Genomic DNA, 26,691 nt, shown 5'->3' on the forward strand with positions numbered 1-26,691 from the left:
AACACTGATAGTTCGGTCCGAGGTTCGAATTCCGCGAATGGGCTGGCTGCATGGGCGTTTTCGTGATTTTCCCCATGCGTAACGTGTATACAAGCCAGTTTCCCTTAGAAAGTCCTCCATGAAGGCATCCCTCCCTTTAGGAAGATAGCCCTCGTGTGCTTTGCCATAATTGAATAATCCAATCCAATCCAACAATTGTTATCTGAAATGCAGTTCGCAGGGCTATGTAAATATTACCTTTCCCAGTTTTCTATTATCATATGAAGCTTTTGTGTGTAACTCTTAAAATGTAACACTATAACTTATATATTTCAAAATATATCAAACACGTTTATCACAGCAGCTAAGAGTTAATCAGCAAAAATTTCAAGTTTTAGCACGAATTTTCCGGCTTCAAACAATGCTACACATAATGAACATGTTAGCAGCATGCTGTAAATATTTACCATCAAATTATAATATAAAACTCTGTTTTAAAATGCAATTTTTTTCCTAAACAATATAAAACAAAAAACTGGTAACAAATTTTGTTTATTTAAAACAATTTTGAACACTGAAACTCGATACAAACAATTAAATTTTGCGAGTTATATATTCATATCATTATCTCCTGCCACATTTTTGTTAATTTCATGAAAACAAACATTTGGGCAGTAGCTGTTTCTATTACCATACAACAAATCAAATCAACTCAAATCTTTACAAATCTGTGTTCAACATCACAAATAGAAACCGACAGTTTCGCTTTCTCATCGTAATCAACCCATTCCTTATCTTCCAAATTAACTTCATCAAATTCAGTGCCAGAAGTTTCACCAACAGCTCGAAATCCACCGCGAGGTGAAAAATCCGTTGGATCTAATCCTCGGCAATCAAACACAACAATAGTCTTAAATGTTTCGCTATCATCTGCCGCATACTTTTTCAACGAGTCCGGTAAAATTTCAACAGAATTTTCTCGCGCGCACAATTTGCACTTACTGACGAAATTTGCTTCACCTCGCCCTCCCTTTAATGGAACTTTTTCAGTAAGAGTTATATACTGCCATTTCTCTGACTGCTCACCACAATTCATGCATTTCAGTTTTAAATACCACCTAAAGTCTTGGTCGTAGGCTTCCAAGTCAGTGATGTTCTCTAACGTCGCTTTCAGCTGTAGGCCAATTTTCCCCATTTCATTAAATTTGAAAATTTTCGTCAAACGACAAGAAAAGTAAACACTTATCGCTTTGTGCACGTAAGTACTCAGTCTTTCTGTCCAGTTTGGATTGACATCAGCATGTCAAATAGTTACTCCCCCCCCTCTCCTACTCTATGGTAAACAAAAAGGAGAAAAAATAACGTTAAAAGTTATTATGTTAGTAATAAATCGCGATTTAGATTAGATTACTTCCTAATGCTAAGAAAATGTTTAGTTTTTAAAGGAGATAGGGCGCAATAATACGACATTTAATACGACATACTGGATTAAGAAAATGTTTAGTTTCTAACGGAGATATGGCGCATTCTTAGTTTAAAATGACATATTATCATGATAAACTTTCTGGAATATAACAAACATTTTAAAGCTTAAATGTGGAAAAGTTGAAATGTTTAATAATAATAGCATTTGTATACTTTCGGAATCGCATAAGCAATGTTGATAATGATTTTAGTCACATTTTTTTAAGTAAATGAAAAATAATTACAATCATGTTGGAATTAAAATAATGTTGTCTGAATTTTTTTATATTACTAAAATAAATGGCTGATGAATAAAGTGCTCTGGGATCCGGTTGCTGTAGCCAGTCGTTTTCTCCTGAAGAAGATGAGCACTGGGGCGCTAATTTATTTTGAACATACAGCAGAAACGTGAGTCTCTTGTTTGAATTAGGTTAGTTAAATTGAGAATTTTCTTTCTTTTAGTTGTATTTAAGATTTTTATCTTCATATGATGCTGCATTTTGCCAAAACGTTTTGTAGAAGAGCTATAGCTATGATGAAAACTGTGCTCATACACTGTTTGAGATGCCTTTGATCTTGTAATAATTGTAAACGCTTTAAATTTCATATGAATGTCAGCTGTTATGATTATTAACGCAATATTGTAACTTTATGGAAAAATTGTGTTTGCATCTCATTAAAAATACATTACTGATGTTTCTCACATTTCAGAGCCATAAAAAATTCAGAGCTAATTTAATATGATTACATTGAATCATTTAAGTATGTTTTTAAAAGCAGTAGTTAATTATATCTATATCATTTGTACCTCTCATATAATTCTGCATTTTGATATGTACACCAGAAAGGTCTTTCTTTAATTCCTGTCATAATTATTCATTATGGCTTTATTTCTAATCCTACAGAAGGGGAGAAAAAGTGTATAAATTTTGTATGTGTTAAGCAGTGCTATTTCAAAGACTATTTTATATAGCATGAATGGCTAAAGTGCAGTATCGCCCACTTATTTGTTTGGCAGTTTTTACACGAGTAGAAGAATTGGATTTTTGTCAATTTTCTCTGACTTTTAAAGTAAAAATAGGTCGATGTGTACATGGATAAAGTCAAGGGAGTGTGCAATTCCATTTTTGTGCAATTCTGGGATATTTTCTTGAAGCGAAAATAGGTCGATGTGTACATGGATACCAAGTATGTGCAATTCTTAAAAACGTGTCAAACAGTGGGCGATTCTGCACTTTCCCTGCACGAATCAGTTTTCCTTCATCAGAAAGTCAAAAAATTATATAAATGTGTACTTGTTACATGCAGAGTAAAGGTTTTTGTCCGCAAAGTACCCATTGGCGCTTTGGGAAAGAACCCGTTGGTGTAATTGAAACTACCTGATTACATAAAAGTTTTTTTAGTAAAAAATTATATTCTTCTCAGACTTATTTTTTAAATTTTATGTTCTTGTGTTGCATAAAAAACCAACATATTCACTCTAAATTTCGCATATTAATTTTTATTAAGACTTGCTTTCTTGCATGTAACAAGAACCAAGGAACATATTATTTATTGTTCACTGCTTTGCAATTGATAATGCAGCTCATCAGCAGCCAAATAGTAAAGTGACTGAGGTCTGGTAGTTTGGTTAGCCAAGCTAATGGACAAGTTGTATGATTGTTTTCATGGTACAGTCAAAAGTCCTTAATACGGACCCGTCGGGACTTCGGCGATTCCGGATTATCGATTTTTCCGGATTAAAGATCATCAGTTTAAATCTGGTAAGATGGCATGCAGAAATTATAAAATTAAAAATATGAAACTGTAATTTATGAAATAAAGAACAATTATGATCTAAAGGGTAAAATTTACAAAAAGAAAAAGCTTAATATTTATTTGTGTACTTTATTAAACATTTCTTTCAATGTAAGTTGTTTAAGTTGCTTGTTTTATGTGATAATACTTTCTCTTTAATTCTATAAACAGACATAATTTCTTGTTTAGTTACAAAGTTCCGCTGTTCAAGTCCTATAATTGCTGAGTCGAGAATACCGACTAATTTGTCAATCGAAATTTTTTCGTTTTCAATAACCTCTGCGTCACTTTCTTCACTATCGGAAGCGAATTATGACGAGGAACTTGATTTAAATCATATCAAAGATATATGTTTAGTAACGAATTATAAGCCAAATAAAATAAAAACATCTGCCTTGAAGATAAGGATAATGCTGACAGATCAACTTCCAATTCATTGTGCACCCCGTCGTTTCCCTCCCCCCGCAGAGCAGCGTGAAATTGATAAACATATTTTGGAATAATTAGATAATCAAAGCATATGCCTTTATCCATTTTTTGCAGCAATTCCACTTTCTGTTTAATGGACTTCGAAACATACTTTTGCTTTGTAGATCCTTTACATATTAGTAAATATATATCGGAAATTCTGTTTGACATAATCGAAAGTTCAAGCTTACTTTTATAAAATTGCTCTAAAAGTCTGCAAAAAATAATAAGCCGGATCCAATTCAAAGATTAAGGAACAATGCAATCTGCAACATTAACTGAATTAAACTGAATTAGATAATTTTAGCTTTACTTATACCATCCGTTGTACATTAAACGCGCATACGTAAACGTATTATGTGCATGCGCACACGCATATTTGCAGCCGTAAAGCTCTTACATGCACACATGCGCAGAAAGTTTATAGCTTTGAGGTCCGGATTATGGGTGCCCAAATTAACGACTTTTGACTGTATTCCCAAATGCAACGTGGAATTAAATCAGTTCGCTTCAGAAAGACCTCCTTGAAGGCATCTTTCCTCTTAGGAAGGTATCTCTCCCATGCTTTTCCATAATTTAAACGAACCAAACCCAACTGATGTATGTTGCTAAGAATTTTGGCTGATCTTTGGAATATGGTAACTGGTAGTTTGGCGACATTTTGGAGGCGATAAAGGTTACTACCTAGGACTTTGGTAATAATGTGAGAAGTACTCAGTTCCGATTACGCATTATTTTGTGTGAGGGAAATGAGAGATCATGAGATATGTCATGTGACATTAATGGACGAATTGCAGTTCTTTAATCGGAAAAGGGAGGGGGGAATTTGGAAAACTGTAGTACTATATTATTTTGTATTAAGCTTCATTGTGTGTTGTGTGAAATAGTGGAAGTGTGCGTGCCACGTAATGAAGATTCTGAAGATTAGGTAAGTTAGTATTTTTAATCATTTGAGGATATTATTTTTATGCATTGTTCTAAATGTAAGGAGTAAATAAATTAGTATGATATTATTGGAAAATTGTTATTAGCAATGATTTAGTTTAAAGTAATTAGGATTGTAATCTAATTTTGGAACTACTCTGATATGCGCCCTCAAGGCGCCAAATTTCTCGCCAAATATTTTTGGCGAGAAACTCCATGCTGCCATATTGCTATCTAAATTTTTTGTCTACATTTCGAATTTTAAGCCTAAAATGTCTCCAAAAACACGGTTTTCGCAAATGCAAAAACCACGTTTTGAACACACAATTTAAGCTAAAAATCCGAAACAAAAACAAAAAATTTAGATAGCAAAACCGTGAAGTTTCTAACCAAAATTATTTTACAAGAGTCCATGTACACAGCGATATGTTTTAATTTAAAAAAACATCTACGAATGGCACAATCTAGGCAACGAACGAATTTACGAACTACGCACACCTCGCTTTAATAAATTAACATAACAATAAATTTCAAAGAATACCATGTACACAGCATCCTGTTTCAACTTGAAAAAACATCAACGAATTGCACAATTTAGGCAACAAACGAATTTACGAACTACGCGCACCTCACTTTAATAAATTAACATAACAACAATAAATTTCAAAGAATACCATGTACACAGCATCCTGTTTCAACTTTAAAAAACATCTACGAATTGCACAATTCAGATGGTACGCACTAATCAACAAAATAACTAAAATAAATTTCAAACAATTCAAAAAAACAACAATAACGACAGAAATTCATACTAAAGAAAACAATGAACATTATATTCTACAAAATAAGAACAAGAATAAAATAAAATGCACTTACCATTAATGCTTTATCGAAGAGCAGATATACCAATTTCATACCGCCTTTAACATGCCACGTAATCACTAGTATCGTATTTATATGACAGCCAGACACACTATCCAGAAAATTCATACTATGGTTCACAAATAAATAAAATAACAAATAATCACAAATCCCTACTTCTACCATGCACAACCACTAAAAATAATCTCCCATACCTTCTTTCCACACCTCCAAATACCCATTGCCCCTCAACAGGATGACCACGATGATATTTCCTTATGCCAAACTTCAATTCAACAACTTTCACCATTAAATCTTTTCCCCCTAGCTTCTCAGACACAAAGCATGATGGGAACCAACGAACTCCAGCGAAAGACGTCAACAGGGTTGCCATACAACACGCAATCGCGCCAAAAACCAGCGCAGAACACATATCGCCACATTTGGTGAAATTAGGGCGTATATTAGAGTTGTACCCTAATTTTTATTAATTTAATGTATGTGCTTATTTATATTTTAAGTAGGGTTTTTTAATTTAATTATCTTTTAATTTAATGATCGTGATTTTGTTAGTTATGTGTTTGTAGTATTTTGAAATACGGTGAGTATTTTCATGCATTTTCGTGAAATTTTTCTGAATTATGAGAAAAAAGCTGTGTACATGGATATAGTGAAGAGTGTGCGCAATGCCATTTTTGTGCAAGTCTGGGATGTTTTTTTAAGTAAAAATAAGTCGACGTGTACATGGTTTAGTGATATTTTAATTAAATGATAGTTATGTGAATTTTATGTTTGTAGGAATTTGGTACTTTGAGTTTGGAACTTTTGAGTGTAATACAGTCAAAAGTCTTTAATCCGGACTCGTCGGCACTTCGGCGATTCCGGATTATCGATTTTTCCGAATTATAGATCATCAGTTTAAATCTGGTAAGATGGCATGCAGAAATTATAAAATTAAAAATATGAAACCGTAATTTATAAAATAATGAGCAATTATGATCTAAAGGGTATCAAAATTTACCAAAAAAGAAGCCTAATATTTATTTGTTTACTTTATTAAACATTTCTTTCAACGCGCGGATGCGTAAAGCATACCTTACGCATAGCCGAAATTAGAAAATTGCAACCAGAAAACTATTTGATTTGTATTCGTGATATTTATAATGACGAGGAATTTGATTTAAATCATATCAAAGACGGAGTACATCGAAATTAAATACTACATTTAGTAAGGAATTATAAGCACAATAAAAAAAAAAAAAAAAAAAAAAAAACTTTCGCTAAGCCATACAAAATATTCGTCTCAAAGCCGGAAAAATCTAAGAGTAATAAAAAAGTCTCTAATGATAGAACATCTACTTCACTATACGGGGATAAAAAATAAAAAGAAATCAAATAAATTAATTAAAGTAAAAAGTATTCCAGAGCATCGAGAACATGTTCATTTGTTTATATGAAATGACGCAGTAAGAGGACGCACTTATGACGCTCAACACTAATGAATTAGCATATGTGTATATTCTTCTACGTTCAGATACCTATATCGCAAAAAGAAAAAGTACCTCAAAGCATCGAGAACACGTGCATTTGTTTATATCAAATGATGCAGTTAAAGAGACATTACATTGCTCAACACCCAACCACGAATCTCCCTCTCATTCCGAAACAAAATACCAAAAATAAAAAACATTGCATAGGAATGAAGGTACACATACTTAACTTTCGATATATTTCCCCATAACAGACATACAGCCACATCTAGTGGCAACAAAAAAATACTAATTAACCTTTTCGCGATGGCGCACGTTTGTTTAAGACGCTCATGCGGAACGGAAGGGAATCGAAAGCAGTCACCGCACAGGACGGAGGTTTTGCATTGCTAAGCTTAATTTTATAAAAAAAATCAGAAAAAAAAAGTTTCACTTCTAGCCTCGTAATTTTTGGTATCATTTTAGATCATTACTTGAGCTCTTATATATGTTAAAATGAGCACTTAATAACATTTTTTTCTTTATTTTACATGAAAATATACTTAAAAATTTCCTTATCTTGTAAAATAATTTTCGGAAGCGCTATTCAAATTATTCCAAAGTTTTAATTCATAAAATTTATCAATACAGTCTAAAATTAATAAAACAACACAATAAAGACTATTTACAGTAAGAAGTAACAAAATTTAAAATGAAGACTGAGTGTGGTAAATCTCGAAGCACAGAGAAGTATCACTTTTTTAACTCTTAGGAAAAGTATCACTTTTTAAATCTTTAGAAAAAGAATCATCACTCTTATCGGTGTTAGTAAATGGTTCATTAACCATACGAGGGTTCTTTCTCTGATAAATAGCACCTTCGCGCCATAGTAGACTAGAGGTGAGACTTCACGAAATAAAAAGAGAAAAGACGGGAATATATTCGAAGTCAATGCAAAACTGACTGGGCTGTCCAGTAACCCTAAAGACCATATAGAGTAGAGGAAAAAATAGAATTGAAAAAGGAATTGGATATAAATCAGAGCCCACTTCTGTTTACGCTTTCGCTTCCCCCCCCCCACCCTCGCCACAGTTGATGAGTAAAATACCAAAGTCAGACAGAATATATCAAACTCAAGGTCAGGAACCTAAAACTGTGTTCATTTCAAACGTAATGGACATAGAATGCCATCTAGTGGCCTTCAGAAAAGCATTCCAGCTTAAAATGCATATACGCATCACCTGTCCTCTGAATGCAGTCTCGATTGATGCGTGGATGGGACTCTCGGCTGTAAGAGACGTTCTTAGGGAATGCGTATATGGGATGCCCGTCCTGAAAAGGTTAAACATTCTATCTAAAAAGTCAAATTTGGTATGCCTGGCCATAGAGGGAATTAAATGGTTATTCAAATATGACACACCCGGCCGTAAGGTAATGTTCGCTGCTGATGCACATATGACATGCCCATACTGAACAGGTTAAGGAAAACCACAAAAATGTCACAAAATTCACGCAAGAAAAAAAAAAAAAAACTGCACAGCCAGGTCGTTTATCAGGATTTGAGCTGAGATTGAACTACCTACTGTAGCATCCGATTTCGAGAGTATCAGTACTCTTATACCTGAGAACCTCTGTGAACGAGAGTAGAAGAGAAAGTAATGTAACTGCGTATATAGTGCATCACTGCTGTCTTATGAGTTAGTTAGAAATAAATGTTTGTGTTGTGAACTAATCTGTTTGGTTGAGACATGCACTTCAGTGAACCCACATTGCAAGACACAGCAGTTGGCGACGAGGATGGGATGAGAAGAAAATCGTTCCCGACTTGGCACACTCGATTACATGCGTAAGTAGTAGCAAAACCAAAACTTGGATTAGGGGATTCCCCGAAAACTGCAGAAGGTAGGGAAGTTATTTGATTTTTATTTTGAAAGGATGGTGAAGTTAGTTGAAGAATTAATAAAGCAGAATGAAGCTTTATTGGTCACATTGCAAGAGAAATCGGAACATAAACAAGACAACATTTCTGTTTCTTTTGATAAGTTCGATGAAACGGTAGAAAATTTTGATTCGTTCATAGAACGATTTGAGGCTTTTTTGGATATTCAAAATGTTTCGGAGGCAAAGCGTGGGAAAGTTCTGATCTCAAGCTTGAATCTGGAATTGTATAATTTGTTGAAAAATTTACTCTCTCCGGATTCCTTCAGATAAAAATTTTATCGAACTGAAAAAGGTTCTTAAGGATCATTAATAATACCTAGTCGGCACATGTTTATTAACAGAAAACAGCATGAGGGGGAATCAATTAGTATTTATGAATTACGCTCGTTAGCGTTTCCTTCTGAATATAAAGAGGATATGCTAAAAAGTGTTAAGGGATGTTTTCGTTAACGGTCTACGAGATCGTAATATCTTAGATCGATTATTTCAGGAAGATGATATCGATTTTGAGAAAACATTAAAGATAGCCTTGGCAATGGAAAAGGCGGTTAAGGATGCAAATGAGATTATAAGAAATTCCGTAGAACTGAAAGTACTTAAAACCAAGAAAAATGAGTCCAAACTGCGGAAACAAAACTTTGTTGGTAAGAATAATAAAGATAAAAATGAAACTTGATAGTGTTGCTTAGGAGCAAATCACAATAAAAACAACTGTAGATTTGCAACAAGTGAATGCCGCGTTTGTAAAAAAATTGGACATATTGAAATTTGTCTAAGAAAAACCGACAGGTTAAACAAAAGAAAGTTGAGGCAAATAATGATTATGATTCAAAAAATGAGGTCCCCATCTATGGCTTTAGATGTTACGCACGTGTTAAGAGAGAAAGAGCCGAAAAGACCGCCAATAATGGTTCAAGTTAAAATTGAAAACAAACCAGTTAGCATGGAACTTGCTAACTGGTTTGTTTTCAATTTTAGTAATGTCTTTAATAATGTAATGTCTTTCAGTAATGTCTATAAATAAATTTAGAGAAATTTCTAGTAAAAAGATTCAGCCTACAAATTTAGTTTTTAAATCTTACAGGGGTGATAAGGTGGTACCTTTAGGATAAGTTCCTGTTCAAGTTAAATACCAAGGTCAAAAATTAGTTTTAAATTTATACATTGTGAAGGAAAATTTGGACACAATCTTCAGCCGAGAATGGCTGTATAAAATCAATCTCGATTGGAATGCCATCAAAATATTGAAAACTTCTAGTGAATTGAATTTAAAAAAATTGCTTGAGGAGTATAAGGAAATTGACGTTAAATTAGGTGAAATTAAAAATCACGAAGTAAAACTAAATTTGAAACCTAATACTCAACCAGTATTTTGTAGGTCACGACCGGTACCTTTTGCATTAAAAAATAGAGTTGAATCAAAAATTGATCGGCCTGAGAAAGAAGGTTCATTGAGAGGGTTGAGACTTCAGAATGGGCAACACCAGTTGTGCCAATTGTTAAATCTGATGGTTCCATTAGGTTTTGTGCTGATTATTCTGTGATTCTAAATCCTAATTTGGAAGTGCCACAGCATCCATTACCAAAACTCGAAATATTTGAAATACTTTCATGCCTTAATGGAGGTAAAAATTTTTCTTAACTTGATTTCAGTTATGCTTATCTACAAATGAAGGTGCATCCAGAGAGCCAACGATTATTAACAATAAACATGCGTAAGGGGTTGTATATTTGTAAACGCTTAATGTATGGATTAAATGCTGGCCCAGCTATTTGGCAGTGCTATGTTGAGGGATTATTTCAGGGGATCGAAGGAATTAAAATTTTTATGGATGATGCTTGAGTGACAGAACCAACTGGTCAGTCTCATTTAAAAGCATACATTACATTTCTGGTTGTGTCATGCACTTCACTGAACCCACACCGCAAGACACAACAAATACTCGTAGGACAAATGTAAAGAAAATGCTTGTAATATCATGTAATCAAAAGTTATCTATGTGTTGTATGGCAGGATTGCTTTCTCAAGTACAAAGGTAGGGAATCCATACTTTTTTTTTTTTTTTTTATGTCTTTGCTCACAATATTAATCATTACACGTACTTTCCGTAATTCATATAGAATACTAATATTTCTATTACAAGTGTGTTTTTTCATTTTTGAGTGTTTTGCTTGTTGATATTCTCAAAATTGTATCTGATAATTAGTATAATAGGTATAAATACAATAGATGTATATGATTGATCAGGGATGGCCAAACTTTATGTTCTACAACTGCATATTGTTATTTATTTATTTTCAAATTTACTTGCAAACAGCTTAAATCATTTTATGTTGAAAGAACTGCCCGTCTTTTTTCATAATATATTTACAGTACCAATAATCTTCAAGAGTAATGAAATTCTCTTCAGTAGCATTGTTAATAAAACTAGACAATTGCACATTTTATTATTTTTGAAGAGTCATTTGCACTTGGATTCATTACACAAATAGTGGTTTGCTAATTTTGATGACTTTGGGGATCCATAAAACTGTTCTGTCACTTAAGAATCAATAATATTTTTTATTTCAATTTAATCTTCTAATTGTGTGTCACACCCGAGATCTTCTCAAAGGTTATTATTGGAAAAGCATTAACAATATATTATCTGGTTAAAGTTTTAAGCCATAAATATTGTTTTTCTCATTATTTTAGATGACAATATCCAATAACAAAAATAAAAACATTACTTAATTATTTAAAATGCATATTTTGGCGGCCCATGAAATCAAAATATCTTAGGGGTTGGAAACCTCATAGTTCTGCATTCTTAACGCTACATTAACAACCATGTTACCAATTATCATTGACCTCCTCCCGCAAACCAGCATTTGTCACCAAAAACCTCCTTAATTATATGAAAATATTTCTATTTATTGTCAAAAATTCATAAAAATAGCGTAAAAATACGAAAAAATAATAAATAAGTGAAGACTAATTTAAATCGGCAATTGCAAACAACGACGGTCATAATTCACAAAATGAATGTAAGGGGAATGGTTGCAGCTTTAGAACAGGTTTAATCCAAATAGGTTTAATCTGCTGGGTTACCAGGTTTGAACTATTATTGCCAAAGTTAGTGATGTTTTCATTTACTGGGTTCTTTGCGGTAGTGCTTCCTAGAGTAATTTTGATTACAAACTGTTATGCATATATACCTGAACCAGGCTACGCCCTAACAAAACAAAACATTGATATTAAACCAGTCACACAACTTGCTGGGAAATTAATGCGAGTAAAATATAAAACAGAAAGTTAGTGTGTGAATTTTTTGGACAATGGATGACTGGCTAGTCCTAAAGAGAAATTGCTTAAAGGAATAAAAAAAATGTAGTTTATGATCCAGGATATTAATTTTGGAGCTTGGTGAATAAATAATTAGAGGTAATATAGTTCAAATTTTAATGTAAACCTTTTTTTTATGACAAAAATCATCTTCCATTGGTGAACTGGATGTTATAGAGGCATTTCACATTCAAAAAAATCTTTCTGTTCTAGTTAACGATCCTAATTCCAATCCATCTTTGCCTTCAGCCTTTAAAGAAATTATGTTTTAGTTCTGGTTTCATCAACAGATGGCGCCAGTAGCTTGACTCCTGTCCAGTCTTCGGGCCCACCAGCGGCCGAGCGGTAAAGTCGCTGAACACTGGTAGTTCGGTCCGAGGTTCGAATCCCGCGAACGGGCTGGCTGCATGGGTGTTTTCGTGGTTTTCCCAATGTGTAACGTGTATACGAGCCAGTTTCCCTTAGAAAGTCCTCCACGAAAGGCATCCCTCCTCTTAGGCAGATAGCCCTAGTGTGCTTTGCCATAATTAAATACACCACCACACCACACCTGTCCAGTCTTCCTTATCTTATCTAATCACTATATCTTATCTCGTTCAATTGCACTTTTGCAGCTGGGGATGATGGTTCGGTAAAACCATCGAAACTAGTCCTGTGAAAATTTGAAAATATAATGCTGATTTTGATTTTTGTTGTTTGACTTCTAAATTAGTACTTCTTTGGTGTGTTATTGTATCTTAACCTTACTGTTGTTCTTTGTGATCACAGGTGGTGCACAGCGTTTAATTTGTGCAATTCTTTGATTTTTTTTTTTTTTTTTTTTTTTTTTTTTTTTTAAATAAAGAGACACTGTGCACTGTGAACAGCGTGAAAGGAAATTCAGGATTTCTCAAAAACATGAGTGTGCAGAGTCATGGTTGTGTGTGATGCCATATTTGTGTTATTCCGATCTTTTTTTTTTTTAAGGGAAAATGGCACACTGTGTACATGAGAAGAATTTCAAAGTGTTGTATTTTTAGTGTGTCATGTAATCCTTATTTAATTATTAAAATTTGTATTTTAGATTACGAAAGTTTGGTTTCATTTGACACTTTGGTAATGTTGCCGACTCGCAACATATATCGGAAGTATCGTGATCCTTTTTAAAAACATTTGCCAACTTTCACCAGATAAATAACTTTTACCATTATTTTCATAATTTATGATACATGGAGCTAATATACTAATTTTAGTTCATGATCGTATGCAATGTGAGAAATATTGCTGTGATATACTTAATTACATGAAAATTTTAGTGCAGCTACAGTACATTTAATACACTTTTAAAAATAATACAGTCAAAAGTCGTTAATCTGGACTCGTCAGGACTTTGCGGATTCCGGATTATCGATTTTTCCGGATTATAGATCATCAGTTTAAATCTGGTAAAATGGCATGCAGAAATTATAAAATTAAAAATATGAAACCGTAATTTATGAAATAAAGAACAATTATGATCTAAAGTGTATCAAAATTTACAAAAAAAAAAAAGCTTAATATTTATTTATTTGTTTACTTTATTAAACATTTCTTTCAATGTAAGTTGTTTAAGTTGCTTGTTTTATGTGATAATACTTTCTCTTTAATTCTATAAACAGACATAATTTCTTGTTTAGTTACAAAGTTCCGCTGTTCAAGTCCTATAATTGCTGTGTCGAGAATACCGACTTAATTTGTCAATCGAAATTTTTTGTTTTCAATAACCTCTGTTACTTTCTTTGCTATCGGAAGCGAAATATAATGACGAGGCATTTTTTTAAATCATATCAAAAAGGGAGTACATCGAGATGATATACTACATTTAGTAAGCAATTATAAGCCAAATAAAATAAAAACATCTGCCCTAAAGATAAGATGCCCTAAAGATTTTGTAAGGATAGTGCTGACAGATCAACTTCCAATTCATTGCGTGCTGCGGCGTTAAAGATAAACAAAGTTTAGATAAACAAACGTTAAAGTTTAGATAAACAGGATATGCCTTTATCCATTTTTTGCAGCAATTACACTTTTTGTTTAATGGACTCCGAAACATACTTTCGCTTTGTAGATCCTTTACATATTAATAAATATATATCAGAAATTCTATTTGACATAATTGAAAGTTCAAGCTTACTTTTATAAAATTGCTCTAACATTCTGCAAAAAATAATAAGCCGGATCCAATTCGAAGATTAAGGAACAACGCAATCTGCAACATTAACTGAAATAGATAATTAATTTTAGCTTAGCTTATACCGTCCGTTATACATTAAATGCGCATTCGTAAACGTATTTTGTGCACACGCATGCGCAAATTCACAGCAGTAAAGGTCTTACGCGCATGCGCAGAAAGTTTGTAGCTTTGAGGTTCGGATTATAGATCATTCCGGATTATGAATGTCCGAATTAACGACTTTGGTAATCTTTAAAAACATTTGCCAACTTTCACCAGATAAATATCTTTTACCATTATTTTCATAATTTACGATACATGGAGCTAATATACTAATTTTAGTTCATGATCGTATGCAACGTGAGAAATATTGCTGTGATATACTAATTACATGAAAATTTAGTGCAGCTACAGTACATTTAATACACTTTTAAAAAATAATATATGAATTAAGGTTATTCAGTCTTTGAAGGCAGTCAAAACATTTGCACTGCAAAGCTGTTTGAATATCAAGAGTCTTCCATTCAAGAGTTCTTTTATAATAGTGGGATGGTAGTTGACTGCCATATAATAGATCCAGGATCAAATTGCAAGTTTATTATAATCTCCAAGAGCATACAATACTCATACGTTGTTGCACTTCTTATCAGTGCTAATAGATGGCCAAGCAACACCAAATGATCACCACTATCCCACTGCGTGATCGCTATAGCCACAGCCCATCATTGCAACAATCAATCATATCAATGCACTAGGCTCACAGTCACACCCAATACATGGCTGAATTTACTATTACCAATAACATCTACTCGTATCACATCAGACATGCTTGGAAAAGGAGTGTGAAGCAATCTCAAGAGCCAATTTGAATGCTCACACAAAGCAGTTTGAATATCAGAATCTATCACACGAGAGGTCTTCTATGATAACGATAGGGTATTCAACTGCCGTGTAATAAACCCAGAAATTAATCTTTGGTCATTATAATCTTCAAGGGTATACAAGACTTGTGCATTGTTACACTTCTCGTTGGTGCTAATAAATGATGACGCAGGTAGAAAATTGATGTCTTGAAAGACATTTTTAAGGAAAGTTGTGTTTATTTATCATAGCTTTTATAGATTATTTTATAAATCTCATTATATGGTCAGCCTACCTCATAATATCTCCCATATGTTGCTTGAGTGATAAGGTAAGAAAAATACTTTCAGCTATAAACTACTACACTTAGAATACCATAAAAAATTTTACCATAAAAATTTAAATTTATTTATAAAAATTTGGGGTGAATATTGCATGTAGACCTGTTGAACAAAACTTATGTAACTGAATTCAAGAAATAATTTTAAAAAACAAAATCTAGGGAACTGTGATCATCGCTGAAATTAATTTTCTGCATTAGTTTGCTGTAGAATCTCTTATTATCTTTCCTGGAGAAATGTGGATGTTTAGTTTTGTTTTGCGAACCAGTGAGTTGATTATTAGTTGCATGATATAGCTTTCTCAGTCATTGCAGTAGGAATAGAAAGGTTTATAAATTAGCCTAGACTGACCACAAAATCATTCAACCGGATTATCAATTAACTTAACAGCTGCTTATTCTGCATTGCAAGAACATTATCAAATTATCTAGCCCCAAAGAAGAGACCAGAAGACCTATAACTTATGTTTAGAGAAATCTTTTAAAATCCATTGCAATGAAAATGTGTTGAGTAACTGCATGTATATAATCATCGGCATGTATCTTCACTTTTCAGTAGCTTCTGAACAGCAGGAATCTGGTGTGCCCATGCATTATTATCCATAAAAATGAAATCTGCTCCAATGGCACCTCGGAACAGACGCACATGGGGGGGAGGATCACCTCCTGACAATAGCGATTTCCGGTTACAGAACTTCTGTCGAAAGCGTGAAGCTCCGTCCACCCGTTCAGCATAATGCCTCTCCAGACGAGATCTTCGGGACACCGTAACAGTCTCTTTCCATGATGTTACTGAGATTAAACCGTATCCCGACCTCTCTCCAAATCAATTTGTTTTGAGAATCGCTTGTGGCACTAAAACAACTCTCATCCGTAAGGAGAATACGACTCCATTGATGAGATGCCTAGTTTTTGCGCTTCTTGCACCACTGTAAACGGTAATGCCAATGGCCAAGTTTCAAAGGGATGCAGCGTTCAGAACGGCAGGCGAATAAGCCACTTTTGTGAAGGTGTCTGGACACAGTAAACCACGACACTTGTCGCCCCCTTGCCGTACACAATAGTTGAACTGTGGAGTGTGATGACTGGTTTCAGGCTCTTTTTGCCTGCAGGACAATATATCGGTCATCCACTGCAGTTGTTTTCCTTGGGCGGCCACCACCAACCTTTCTAACAGCCATACCTATGGTTTGTAAGGCTTTCCAAGCGTGTGAAACGATACTTTTGTTGATTCCAAACTCTTCAGCTCTACTGGTAAAACTTTGCCCCTACTCCAGATTTTCGATCATTCTTCCACGTGTGAAGTCATTCAGATCATTTCTTCTAGCCATATTTTACGAAAGGACTCCCTGTACTTGCGGCAAATGTCTTTAATTGCGTCTCCATCTTTCCTTTTATGATAGTCTCGAGTTGAGCACGCCGACCGTATGCGTTTTGTGTACGCTGACGTAGCCTGTGACGTTTTTTTTCTTGACATTTGCATACACATGACTTTCTACTGAATGTAAGAACCCCTTTTCTACAATTTAATGGCTATCTGATTAAAATTTACATTGTTGCTTAAGTTTTGCACACCAGTGTATTTTTATTAATATAAATTTTCCACAATTTGATTTTATTTATTTGAATTGCATTTCTTTTGAAAGAATACTTTGTGATCCAGACTATGATGCATTTGTATACAGCATATATTAAAAGAGAAAATACAGTAAAGCACAGTTAACACGCCTTTCAATGAGCCGTTCAGAAAATATATATAAATAAGAGAGATGTACAGTCAAAAGTCGTTAATTCGGACACCCATAATCCGGACCTCAAAGCTAAAAACTTTCTGCGCATGCGCCGCGTTGACACATGCGCATAGGTGTTTACGCGTGCGTGTAAGACCTTTTACGACTGCGCATATGCTTGTGCGCAAGCGCAGAATATGTTTTCACGTGCGCGTTTTATGTATAACGGACGGTATAAGCTAAAAATATCTATTTTAATCTTCGAATTGTATCCGGTTTATTATTTTTTGTAGACTGTAAGCTCAATATTATAAAAGTAAACTTGAACTTTCGATTATGTCAAATAGAATTTCCGATTCTGGAGCTCCCAAAGGATCGTACAAAACAAAAGTATGTTTCGATGTCCATCAAACAAAAAGTGGAATTGCTGCAAGAAATGGATAAAGACATGAAGAATGTGACAGAGAGGTTAGTGAAAACGAAAAAATTTCGATTGACAAGTTAGTTGGTATTCTCGGCACAGCAATTAACGGGACTTGAACAGCGGAACTTTGTAACTGAATAAGAAATTATGTCTGTTTATAAAGAGAAAGTATTATCACATAAAACGAAGCAACTTAAACAACTTACATTGAAAGAAATGTTTAATAAAGTAAACAAATAAATATTAAGCTTTTTTTTTTTTTTTTTTTTTTTTTTTTTTTTTGTAAATTTTGATACCCTTTAGATCATAATTGTTCTTTATTTCATAAATTACGGTTTCATATTTTTAATTTTAGAATTTCTGCATGCCATCTTATGAGATTTAAACTGATAATCTATAATCCGGAAAAATCGATAATCTCCGGAATCGCCGAAGTCCCGACGAGTCCGGTTTAACGTCTTTTGACTGTATAATGAACATTTTTAACTTAGGATGACTTGCATACATTGCTTTAAACAGTTTTTATCATTATGCCCATTGCTTTACACAATTTTATCATCCTACTCTTCACTTTAATCTGCAATCATATCGTTTTGTCTTTTCCGTTAGCACGAGCTCAATTGCCGGTATTTGCTGGTGTACACATCTAAGTGTTTTCTCTTTTGAACACCCAACTTTCTTGAAGTAAATTGCCCTTCAAATTTTTTTTTTTCCCTAATTTTCTTCTTTCCTTCTACATTTGTTTTCAGTACTGACATTAATGAATTTAAGAAAATTAAAATTTTTTGATGATTACACTTCCATAAATTTTGCATTCTTGTCAATTTTTTAAAAATATCAGTTGCATGAAATGCATTTTAGTTGCATCAAATGCGATGAATTCTACTTTTAGAATGGCCAGTGGTATCGGCTATTTGCCTAAATGATTTTTCAGATTGGAAATGTCCCAGAATTATTCCAGCATCCTGTTTGTTTAAAGACATTGTGAAAAATAGACATCAAATGAACTTTTTCAGTTTTAGACAGTTTGATTTAAATGAAGTTAAAGTAAAGTAGCAGACGATAACACAGCGAAGGTAAAATTTTACTCTTACAAATATTTAAAAAAAAAGGAAGAAAGAAAGAAATTAAAAAGAAAAAAAAAAATGTTACAAATTTGAACAATATCATGTATAATTTAAAACAAAATAGCTTTCATATAGTATTAATAAATATTTACTATGCATCATTGAGGGGGGAAATTCCATATAATTAATTCTCCATAAAAGTTAATTTGAAATTTGAGGTTAAAAATAGCTGTGGCAATTCACTGTAACAAAATCCATAAACCACATTTTGCATTATAATCGCGAAAAAAAAAGATGCAACGTTTCAAAATGCCCATTATGTAAATTCATGTATACCTTAGAAAACTTTGAATAAAAAAACTAATTGTTTGCAGGTATGCTTAGAAATACATCTATTTTAAGATGATGGTAAAAGTTTTATAGGTTATAATTCGAAATTGCTTTCGAAAAATTTATAAAAATTATTTAAAAATACAAATTAAAAAAATAAATCGTAAAAAATGGGTGAATTTTATTTCTAATGAACCTCAATTTCGTAATGTGAAAGGAAGAATAAAAAAAGAGGTATTAATAAATATAAACCAAATTCAATTAACATTAAGGAGTTAAAGTTTTAAGAGCTAATTTTGTAAAAACCAGTCATGCGATTTTTACAAAACTTGGCAGTCTGGCATAAGTTGAGTCTTAGAATCGAAATATGTAAAAAAATTGGCATGTTATTTCAGAAAAGTCCAATTTTGTGTCAAAATACCTATGTTAGAACAATGCTACATATAAATCTAATGTATATCCTATGTTGCGCTTTCGAGACATAAAAAATACAATTTGAATTTGGTCAATTGGCCTGGTAAAACATGAGATGTAGAACTGTGCCCCCCTTTTTTTTTCCGAAGTGTACATATGTATGTGTGTTACACACACATATACGTGTATACATGCATGCACATGTGCATATATACATAATATTTTCTAATCCAGTCCTGATAACACAAGAGTACCTAATCATCTTTACATTGTTTCATTGCATTTCTTTCAGATGGGAAGAGCAGACTCATGGTAGTGGCCTCTGCAGCTGCTTGTAACAGTTGATGTGGTTAACTTATGAACCATGGTCTTTGATTCAAGAATAGAACTATTTTATTGAAATTCTGTGGCAGGCAAATCTCTTTTATACTGTAAGATATCAGATGAGTTTATAGCTGAAGATGGACATTGGCTAGAGGAAGAGTTTATTCTAATCCAGTAGGTATGCAGTTAACAAGGTTATATGTATTTTTTATAAATGTCCAAGTTTTTTGAAGTTATATTGCATTTATGCACTTCCTCAAAAAGGATTTTATCTTGACTTGTATTTTTTTAATAGGGAGGGAAAAAGTGGGTATTTCTTTGTTTGGCCCCTGAGATGGAATCGTTAATCAACCGAGATATGTCTTTAAAATTTGGTTACATGTTTTTATACCTCACCACACAATCATATATTAGCACTGAAGTGCATATTTGCTCTCACTGTATGATCATATGTTATTAGTTTTTGATGAAATTTTTGAATTCGGGTTGTCTATTTAAAAATATACTCATTGCCTTTTTTTTTTTTTTTTTTTTTTTTTTTGTGTGTGTGTGTGTGTGAATATAACATTAAGAATCTTTTATTTGCCAAGTAATGAGGGGATGCCATATAATTTTTTTCAAGAAAGAAGTCATTCACCTGATCAACGAGTATGCAAAAATGGTCACAACATGAAACTTTATAGTAACAAAGAAATCATTTGGAGGTGCAATGTTAAAAAAAAAAGGGCCTTTATGTTGAAAATTGGTTCAGTGGTTCCAGAATACCATTCATTTCTGTTAGATTCATGTATTCTTGGGCAGAGGAATTGACATTCATGAAATGGTGTGACAAAGAGCTTAATGTGTGTGAAAGTACTGCAGTTGATTGGACAATAAACTAATAATGTTATGTGCATATACTTGCATATGTATACACACACATACATTCGTACTTATATCTATACATTGCTAAATTGTTGGAGGTTAAGTTTTTAACAGTACTGCAAGTACTTTAAGCCTTAAGGTTCACCAATGCCATTGTGATTCAGTTTAAATCACTCAGGTTTTAGGCTAATCATCAGTGTCTTTAAGGTAGATTTAAATAATTTAAATTCAGCCTTGAGTGGACGACATTTTATGACATTGATACATTTTGATAATTTATAGTTGGAGCAAAGTTAATTTGATAAATCTGAGCTAGATTTAGTAAGTATTGTTTTAAAACTGAGTTATCACATTTGCATGATTATTGACATTTTATATTTGCTTAAATATAAAGTTTCTGTTTGTCATGGATTGGTTTTATTTATTAGTTTATAGTCTCTCTCTCTCTCTTTTTTTTTTTTTTTTTTTTTTTTTTTTTTTTTTTTTTTTTTGTTGTTGTTGTTGTTGTTGTTGCTGTAAAGGATTTATCCCACCTTTTTTTTTTTTTTTTTTTCTTTTTTTCTTTTTTTTATTATTATATATATATATATATATATACTTCTTAAGTTCTACAAATGTATTCAAATAATAAAATTTCACTTTTAACACTTTGCTTGAGCTTTGAAAGGATTAAAACTGAAAGTAAAAGAAAATAGAGAGACAGTAGTTAACAGTACAGTTTATCAATATAAAAATTCCAAAAATTAAAGCTCGGTTTCATATAAAAAAATTTAAAAAAAAAAAAGCTTTTTTTTTTTTTTTTTTAATATTAAATATAAAATTTTTAGTTTATTTAGTTATTTATATTTTTTAATATTAAATATATGTAATTTAATATTAAATATTTTTTAAATTAAATAATGCACATGATTACTGCATTCACTTAGCATCAAATGAAGCACAAAAAAATAAGTTCATTGTATAGATTTTGTTCTGTTGTCTGAATAGGAGATAATGAAGGAAATGCACGAAACCGAAAGGATTTACATTTTGATAAAGGTGAATAGTTTATTCAACTCTTTCATCTGTTAACAGTTCTCTAAATAACTAGTAACCATTACTTTTTGGTCAAAAAATTTTTAAAAAATTATACTGCTGATTATTATTATTGCTGCAACATGAAGAAAATCAGCAGAATTAATGTTTATTTTATAAATATATTATAACAGAAGAATGAAATGATTAAAATTGTAAATTATTTTGTGGCGCAGAACATACAGAAGTCAGGATATCGAGCAACCAGCTCTGGTAACAGTAGCGGCTATAAGACAGTTATCTGGCAATGAGTCAACCAGATTAAAAATAGCATTTTGGTATATTGTAGTTCCTGCAAATTCATTTCTCTGTCAGAATTTATCTGTTATATTGGTTAACACTGACCAGATGCAAATATTAACAGATGTGAAAGCATCTGCTAATACTTAACAAACTGAAAAGTTAGTGAACCTAGTATAGCAAACCCTTAAATGTTGCATTCTGTAAATTTTACATATAAAAAACTTATTTTATATAATTATCTAAACTATTTAAGTGTACTCCTTTGAGATGGTCACAATTGTAAGGGCTGAAGGAATATGCAAAAGCAATAACTTTTTAATACAATGCATGGTAAAGTATGAAGCGTAAATGCAGGAATATGGTTAATGGTTAAAACATGGAAAATAAAAAGTAATTTTAATCATGACATGAGAAATATTGATATTTCCAATATTTGTTACTTTAATATGTAAATACATACATCATATAATAGCAAAGATGATCACAATTTTGAGAAATGATAAAACGTGGCAAAAGTGACAATTTTTATATTACAGTGTTTTCTGCAATAGGAAACATAAATGCGGAAACATGGGGAGAATATAGGAAAGTTATTTTAATTATCGATATATTTACAAGAAATACTGATATTCCCAAGAATGTCTGCGTGGGGATCATCCAGAATCACCTAATTACATTCACCCCATACATTCTGTAAGCAAGCCTTGGCAGACTCAAGTGCTGTTTTACCTCTGGTAAATCCTGCCTGTTTATTGGAGTCATCTTAACAAATGTCCATGAACTTATGTGGTTCCAGCATAATGGAGTGCTAACTTGAATACAACAGGAGTATAGAATACTTAGTTTCCTGAACCAATGAATTGGGCTCGATGGACCCATCATTTTGTAATGTGCATCTCCAGATCTCTCCTGCCTAGATGATTTTATTTCAGAAACATTTGAAGAGCTTTATCTATTGAAGTGAATTGATTTTTCTTCTTTCTTGTCCCAGAATTAGCATCACTGCTGTGAAAATACATGACATGCCAGATATCTTCAAAAGTGTACACCAGTCACTTCTTCTTACAGTTGGTAATGGTTCTTTTGAAAACTTCTTGTAAATATCTGTATTAAAATTATTTTTCATTTTCTACATACAGTACAAAGTCCGAAATCCGGACGTTCATTATCTGGAATGATCTAAAATCCAGACCTCAAAACCACCAACAAAATTTTTCTCGTAGGCTTTACGCATTCGTATTTAATTTCTTTCTCCTCACATAATAAAACACCTCGAGAATCCTGATTTTTAATTTTACTTCCACAGTAAATAAAATACCTTGTTATTGAAGAAACATATTAGCATAAATTTGTACAATCAGTAATTTGGCTCCGTTGCTGCATATCTGCTTTTTCGCACACATCTCAAACCGAAACACTCCGCAGATACATTGTTGATCTAATGCCAACCTGGCGAATCATTATTTATTATACTTTCCTTTCATTACCACATGTTTATCAAAACAGGACAACTTGAGTAATGGCTCATGTAGCGATACCTAATAAATTTTTTTATGTTAGTATTTGAATAATAAAGGACTGTGGTATGCATTACACTTGGCGATGATTACAGATTTCTGTTGCGCTAAAAAATGTTGACGAGGAAAAATTTACCAAAAAGTTCTTTCCATATGCTAAAAATAGATTTGTTGATGATACTCATAAACCCAAAGATTACATTTAGATCATAAATACTTCATTATTTCATATTTTTAATTATATAGTTTCTGTATGCCATCTTTCTAGATTTAAACTGATTATGTATTATCCGGAAAAATCCCAAATCCTGAGTCGCCGAAGTCCCAACGAGTCCGGATTTCGGACTTTGTTCTGTACTGTGTTGTAAAGTCATTAGGTTATTTTGAAGCAAGGGACATGAAAAATGAGCAATGCCTTCACCGGAACTCGATACTGGACCTCTCGAGTACACGCTTAGTGTGCTACTGTTACGCCACAAAGGCATGCTAGAAGGAGGGATTAAAAAACCTTATATACTCCCCCTTCTAAAGGGTGACCGGGGATTAGGAGACCAAAACCTGGTGGTGACGACGCAGCAGACATGTGGAAAATGAGCAGTGCTTTCCCCAGGACTCGAACCTGGACCTCTGTAATACATGCCAAGTGTGCTACTGTTACACCACAAAGGTGTGCTGAAAGAAGAGGAAAAATACCTTATAGTTTTCCATGTTTCCATTTCACATTACAACATGCATTACATTATAGAAGCTGTGTATGTCCTCATGTTCTGTATTTGTTCTATACTTTGTTTTATTCTTTAAGGGGTGGTTAAAAATTATGATAATCTTTTCTGTTGTTATAGTGTGAATTATTTGCATAGTATTATTTTGTAAATTAAGTGTGCAAGTATTGTTTATATATATGAAGTCAGGAAAATGAGGAATATTTTATGGAATCCTTACTTCTAATTGCCATAGGTTTCAGTTTAAATGCTATAACTTTTATGCAGTCATATTAATGCAAATTTATGTTAGACAGGAAATTACTGTGTTTCAGTTATCATTGTGATAAATGACACGTTTTGAGTTCAAGTGTTTTAAATTCATTTAGAATAGATTTGTTAACTGAGTTAGCGGTTTCATCACATATCAAAATTCATGGGATATTACTTGTTAAAACTCATTCTGAGAATCATAATATTTTACGAGTGTGAGTAGTAATTTAGTATCGCATGAAACATTTGCACATTCCCTATCTTTAATTTTATTCATTATACAGTCAAAAGTCGTTAATTCGGACACCCATAATCCGGAATGATCTATAATCCGGACCTCAAAGCTACAAACTTTCTGCGCATGCGTCGCTTTACTAATATGTAAAGGATATACAAAGCGAAAGTAACTTTCGGAGTCCATTAAACAAAAAGTGGAATTGCTGCAAAAAATGGATAAAGGCATATCCTTTGTTTATCTAAACTTTAACGTTTGTTTATCTAAACTTTGTTTATCTTTAACGCTGCTACGGCATGCAATTAATTGGAAGTTGATCTGTTAGCAATATCCTTATCTTAAGGGCAGATGTTTTTATTTTATTTGCCTTATAATTGCTTACTCAATGTAGTATTTCATCTCGATGTACTCCGTCTTTGATATGATTTAAATCAAATGCCTCGTCATTATAATTCGCTTCCGATAGCGAAGAAAGTGACAGAGGTTATTGAAAACGAAAAAATTTCGATTTACAAATTAGTCGGTATTCTCGACACAGCAATTATAGACTTGAACAGCGGAACTTTGTAACTGAACAAGAAATTATGTCTGTTTATAGAATTAAAGAGAATGTATTATCACATAAAAAACGAAGCAACTTAAACAACTTACATTGAAAGAAATGTTTAATAAAGTAAACAAATAAATATTAAGCTTTTTTTTTTTGTAAATTTTGATACCCTTTAGATCATAATTGTTCTTTATTTCGTAAATTACGGTTTCATATTTTTAATTTTATAATTTCTGCATGCCATTTTACCAGATTTAAACTGATGATCTATAATCCGGAAAAATCGATAATCCGGAATCGCCGAAGTCCCGACGAGTCCGGATTAATGACTTTTGACTGTATGTGCTGGATAGTGGAGATAGCACGTTTTTAGTGTAGTGCACAATAGTGGAAATTGTTTTGGGCACTGAGCCATAAGATAATTTAATAATTTAAATGATTGACATATTAATCCATATAATCATTTAATACTTTAAATGATATAATGGATTAATATTTGAATTCATAATAATAAAAGAAGATGTTAGAGTTACAACATCAAAGTGAACTTCTTTTTATTTATTTATTTTTTTTTTTTGTTGCCACTCTAGAGAAACTAAACTTTGTGACAACAAAGATAATATTATGCATAGAGGAAGCTGCTACAAGATATATAGGGGAGATAGCACTATAGCTTTTGTTTTATTGCTAGTTAAGTTTCTAGTAGTATCAGAATCATGAAAAGAATACTTTTTTAATATTCATAATGCAATCAAAAGATAAAAACATCACAAGTTGATTCATTTTGTGATATGTAATGATTCCTTTAACTGTATGGGCCTTATCATTTAGGGGTGATTTCGGGGGGGGGGGGGTACCTATATTAGGAAGCCTGATTTGGTAACATTTTTTATGCTTATTAGTGATATTGTAAGAGTCCTTATTTGCAGTGAATAAATTTGCTGAATGTATTTGTACTTGCAGATAAATTTTATTTCATAAACATATTTTTCTCCAATTATTCATTAAAAATGCATTTTGGCTATGGCATCTTTTTGCATCTGAAAAATAACCAGTAGACTTTAATGCAAAACTATAATATATTTTAAGCCATCTCATATAATGTTTCTATCATCTTAATTGGCCCAGTAGTTTAGGATTATACATGCATAAAAAATATATAGATTATATAAACAGTATTTATATACATAAATACAAAATATTTCTTTCAAAACATGCAATTCCTATAATTATTGCTCATAATTATTGCAGAATTTTTAATAGAACACTATGGCCAAAATACTTAATTATTTTTTGACCAACAACAGGAGTTTGCCTGCTCCAAT

At 32.5% G+C, this 26,691-nt stretch overlaps 2 protein-coding genes across 7 annotated transcripts in view; one reads left to right on the forward strand and one right to left on the reverse strand.

The window, feature by feature from the left end:
- Positions 1 to 515: 515 nt before the first annotated feature.
- Positions 516 to 1,260, reverse strand: LOC118205717 (CXXC motif containing zinc binding protein). Its single transcript, XM_035378034.2, has one exon. It carries the CDS (start codon positions 1,172 to 1,174, stop codon positions 692 to 694), a length of 483 nt encoding a protein of 160 aa, XP_035233925.1. The 5' UTR covers positions 1,175 to 1,260; the 3' UTR covers positions 516 to 691.
- A 67-nt stretch (positions 1,261 to 1,327) lies between these two features.
- The window catches only part of LOC118205393 (uncharacterized), an 84,165-nt gene continuing 58,801 nt past the window's right edge, over positions 1,328 to 26,691 (forward strand). For 3 of the 6 annotated variants that reach the window (XM_085818318.1, XM_035377771.2, XM_085818320.1), the window contains exon 1: positions 23,082 to 23,161. In XM_085818318.1, the coding sequence (XP_085674444.1) occupies positions 23,108 to 23,161 (54 nt within the window). In that variant the 5' untranslated portion in view covers positions 23,082 to 23,107. Of the gene's footprint in view, positions 1,874 to 19,877; positions 20,088 to 23,081; positions 23,162 to 26,691 lie in introns of those variants that run through there. The other 3 variants (XM_035377891.2, XM_035377947.2, XM_085818319.1) reach the window with 3 other exon arrangements.

This window comes from Stegodyphus dumicola, chromosome 6 (genome assembly GCF_044657685.1).
Source record: "Stegodyphus dumicola isolate Sdum_Otavi_A_Nest chromosome 6, ASM4465768v1".
Taxonomy (NCBI): Eukaryota; Metazoa; Arthropoda; class Arachnida; order Araneae; family Eresidae; genus Stegodyphus; species Stegodyphus dumicola.

What these genes read in the sequence shown, in the direction of transcription:
- LOC118205717 (XM_035378034.2), bottom strand. Translation starts at nt 1,174, where the DNA reads ATGGGGAAAATTGGCCTACAGCTGAAAGCGACGTTAGAGAACATCACT.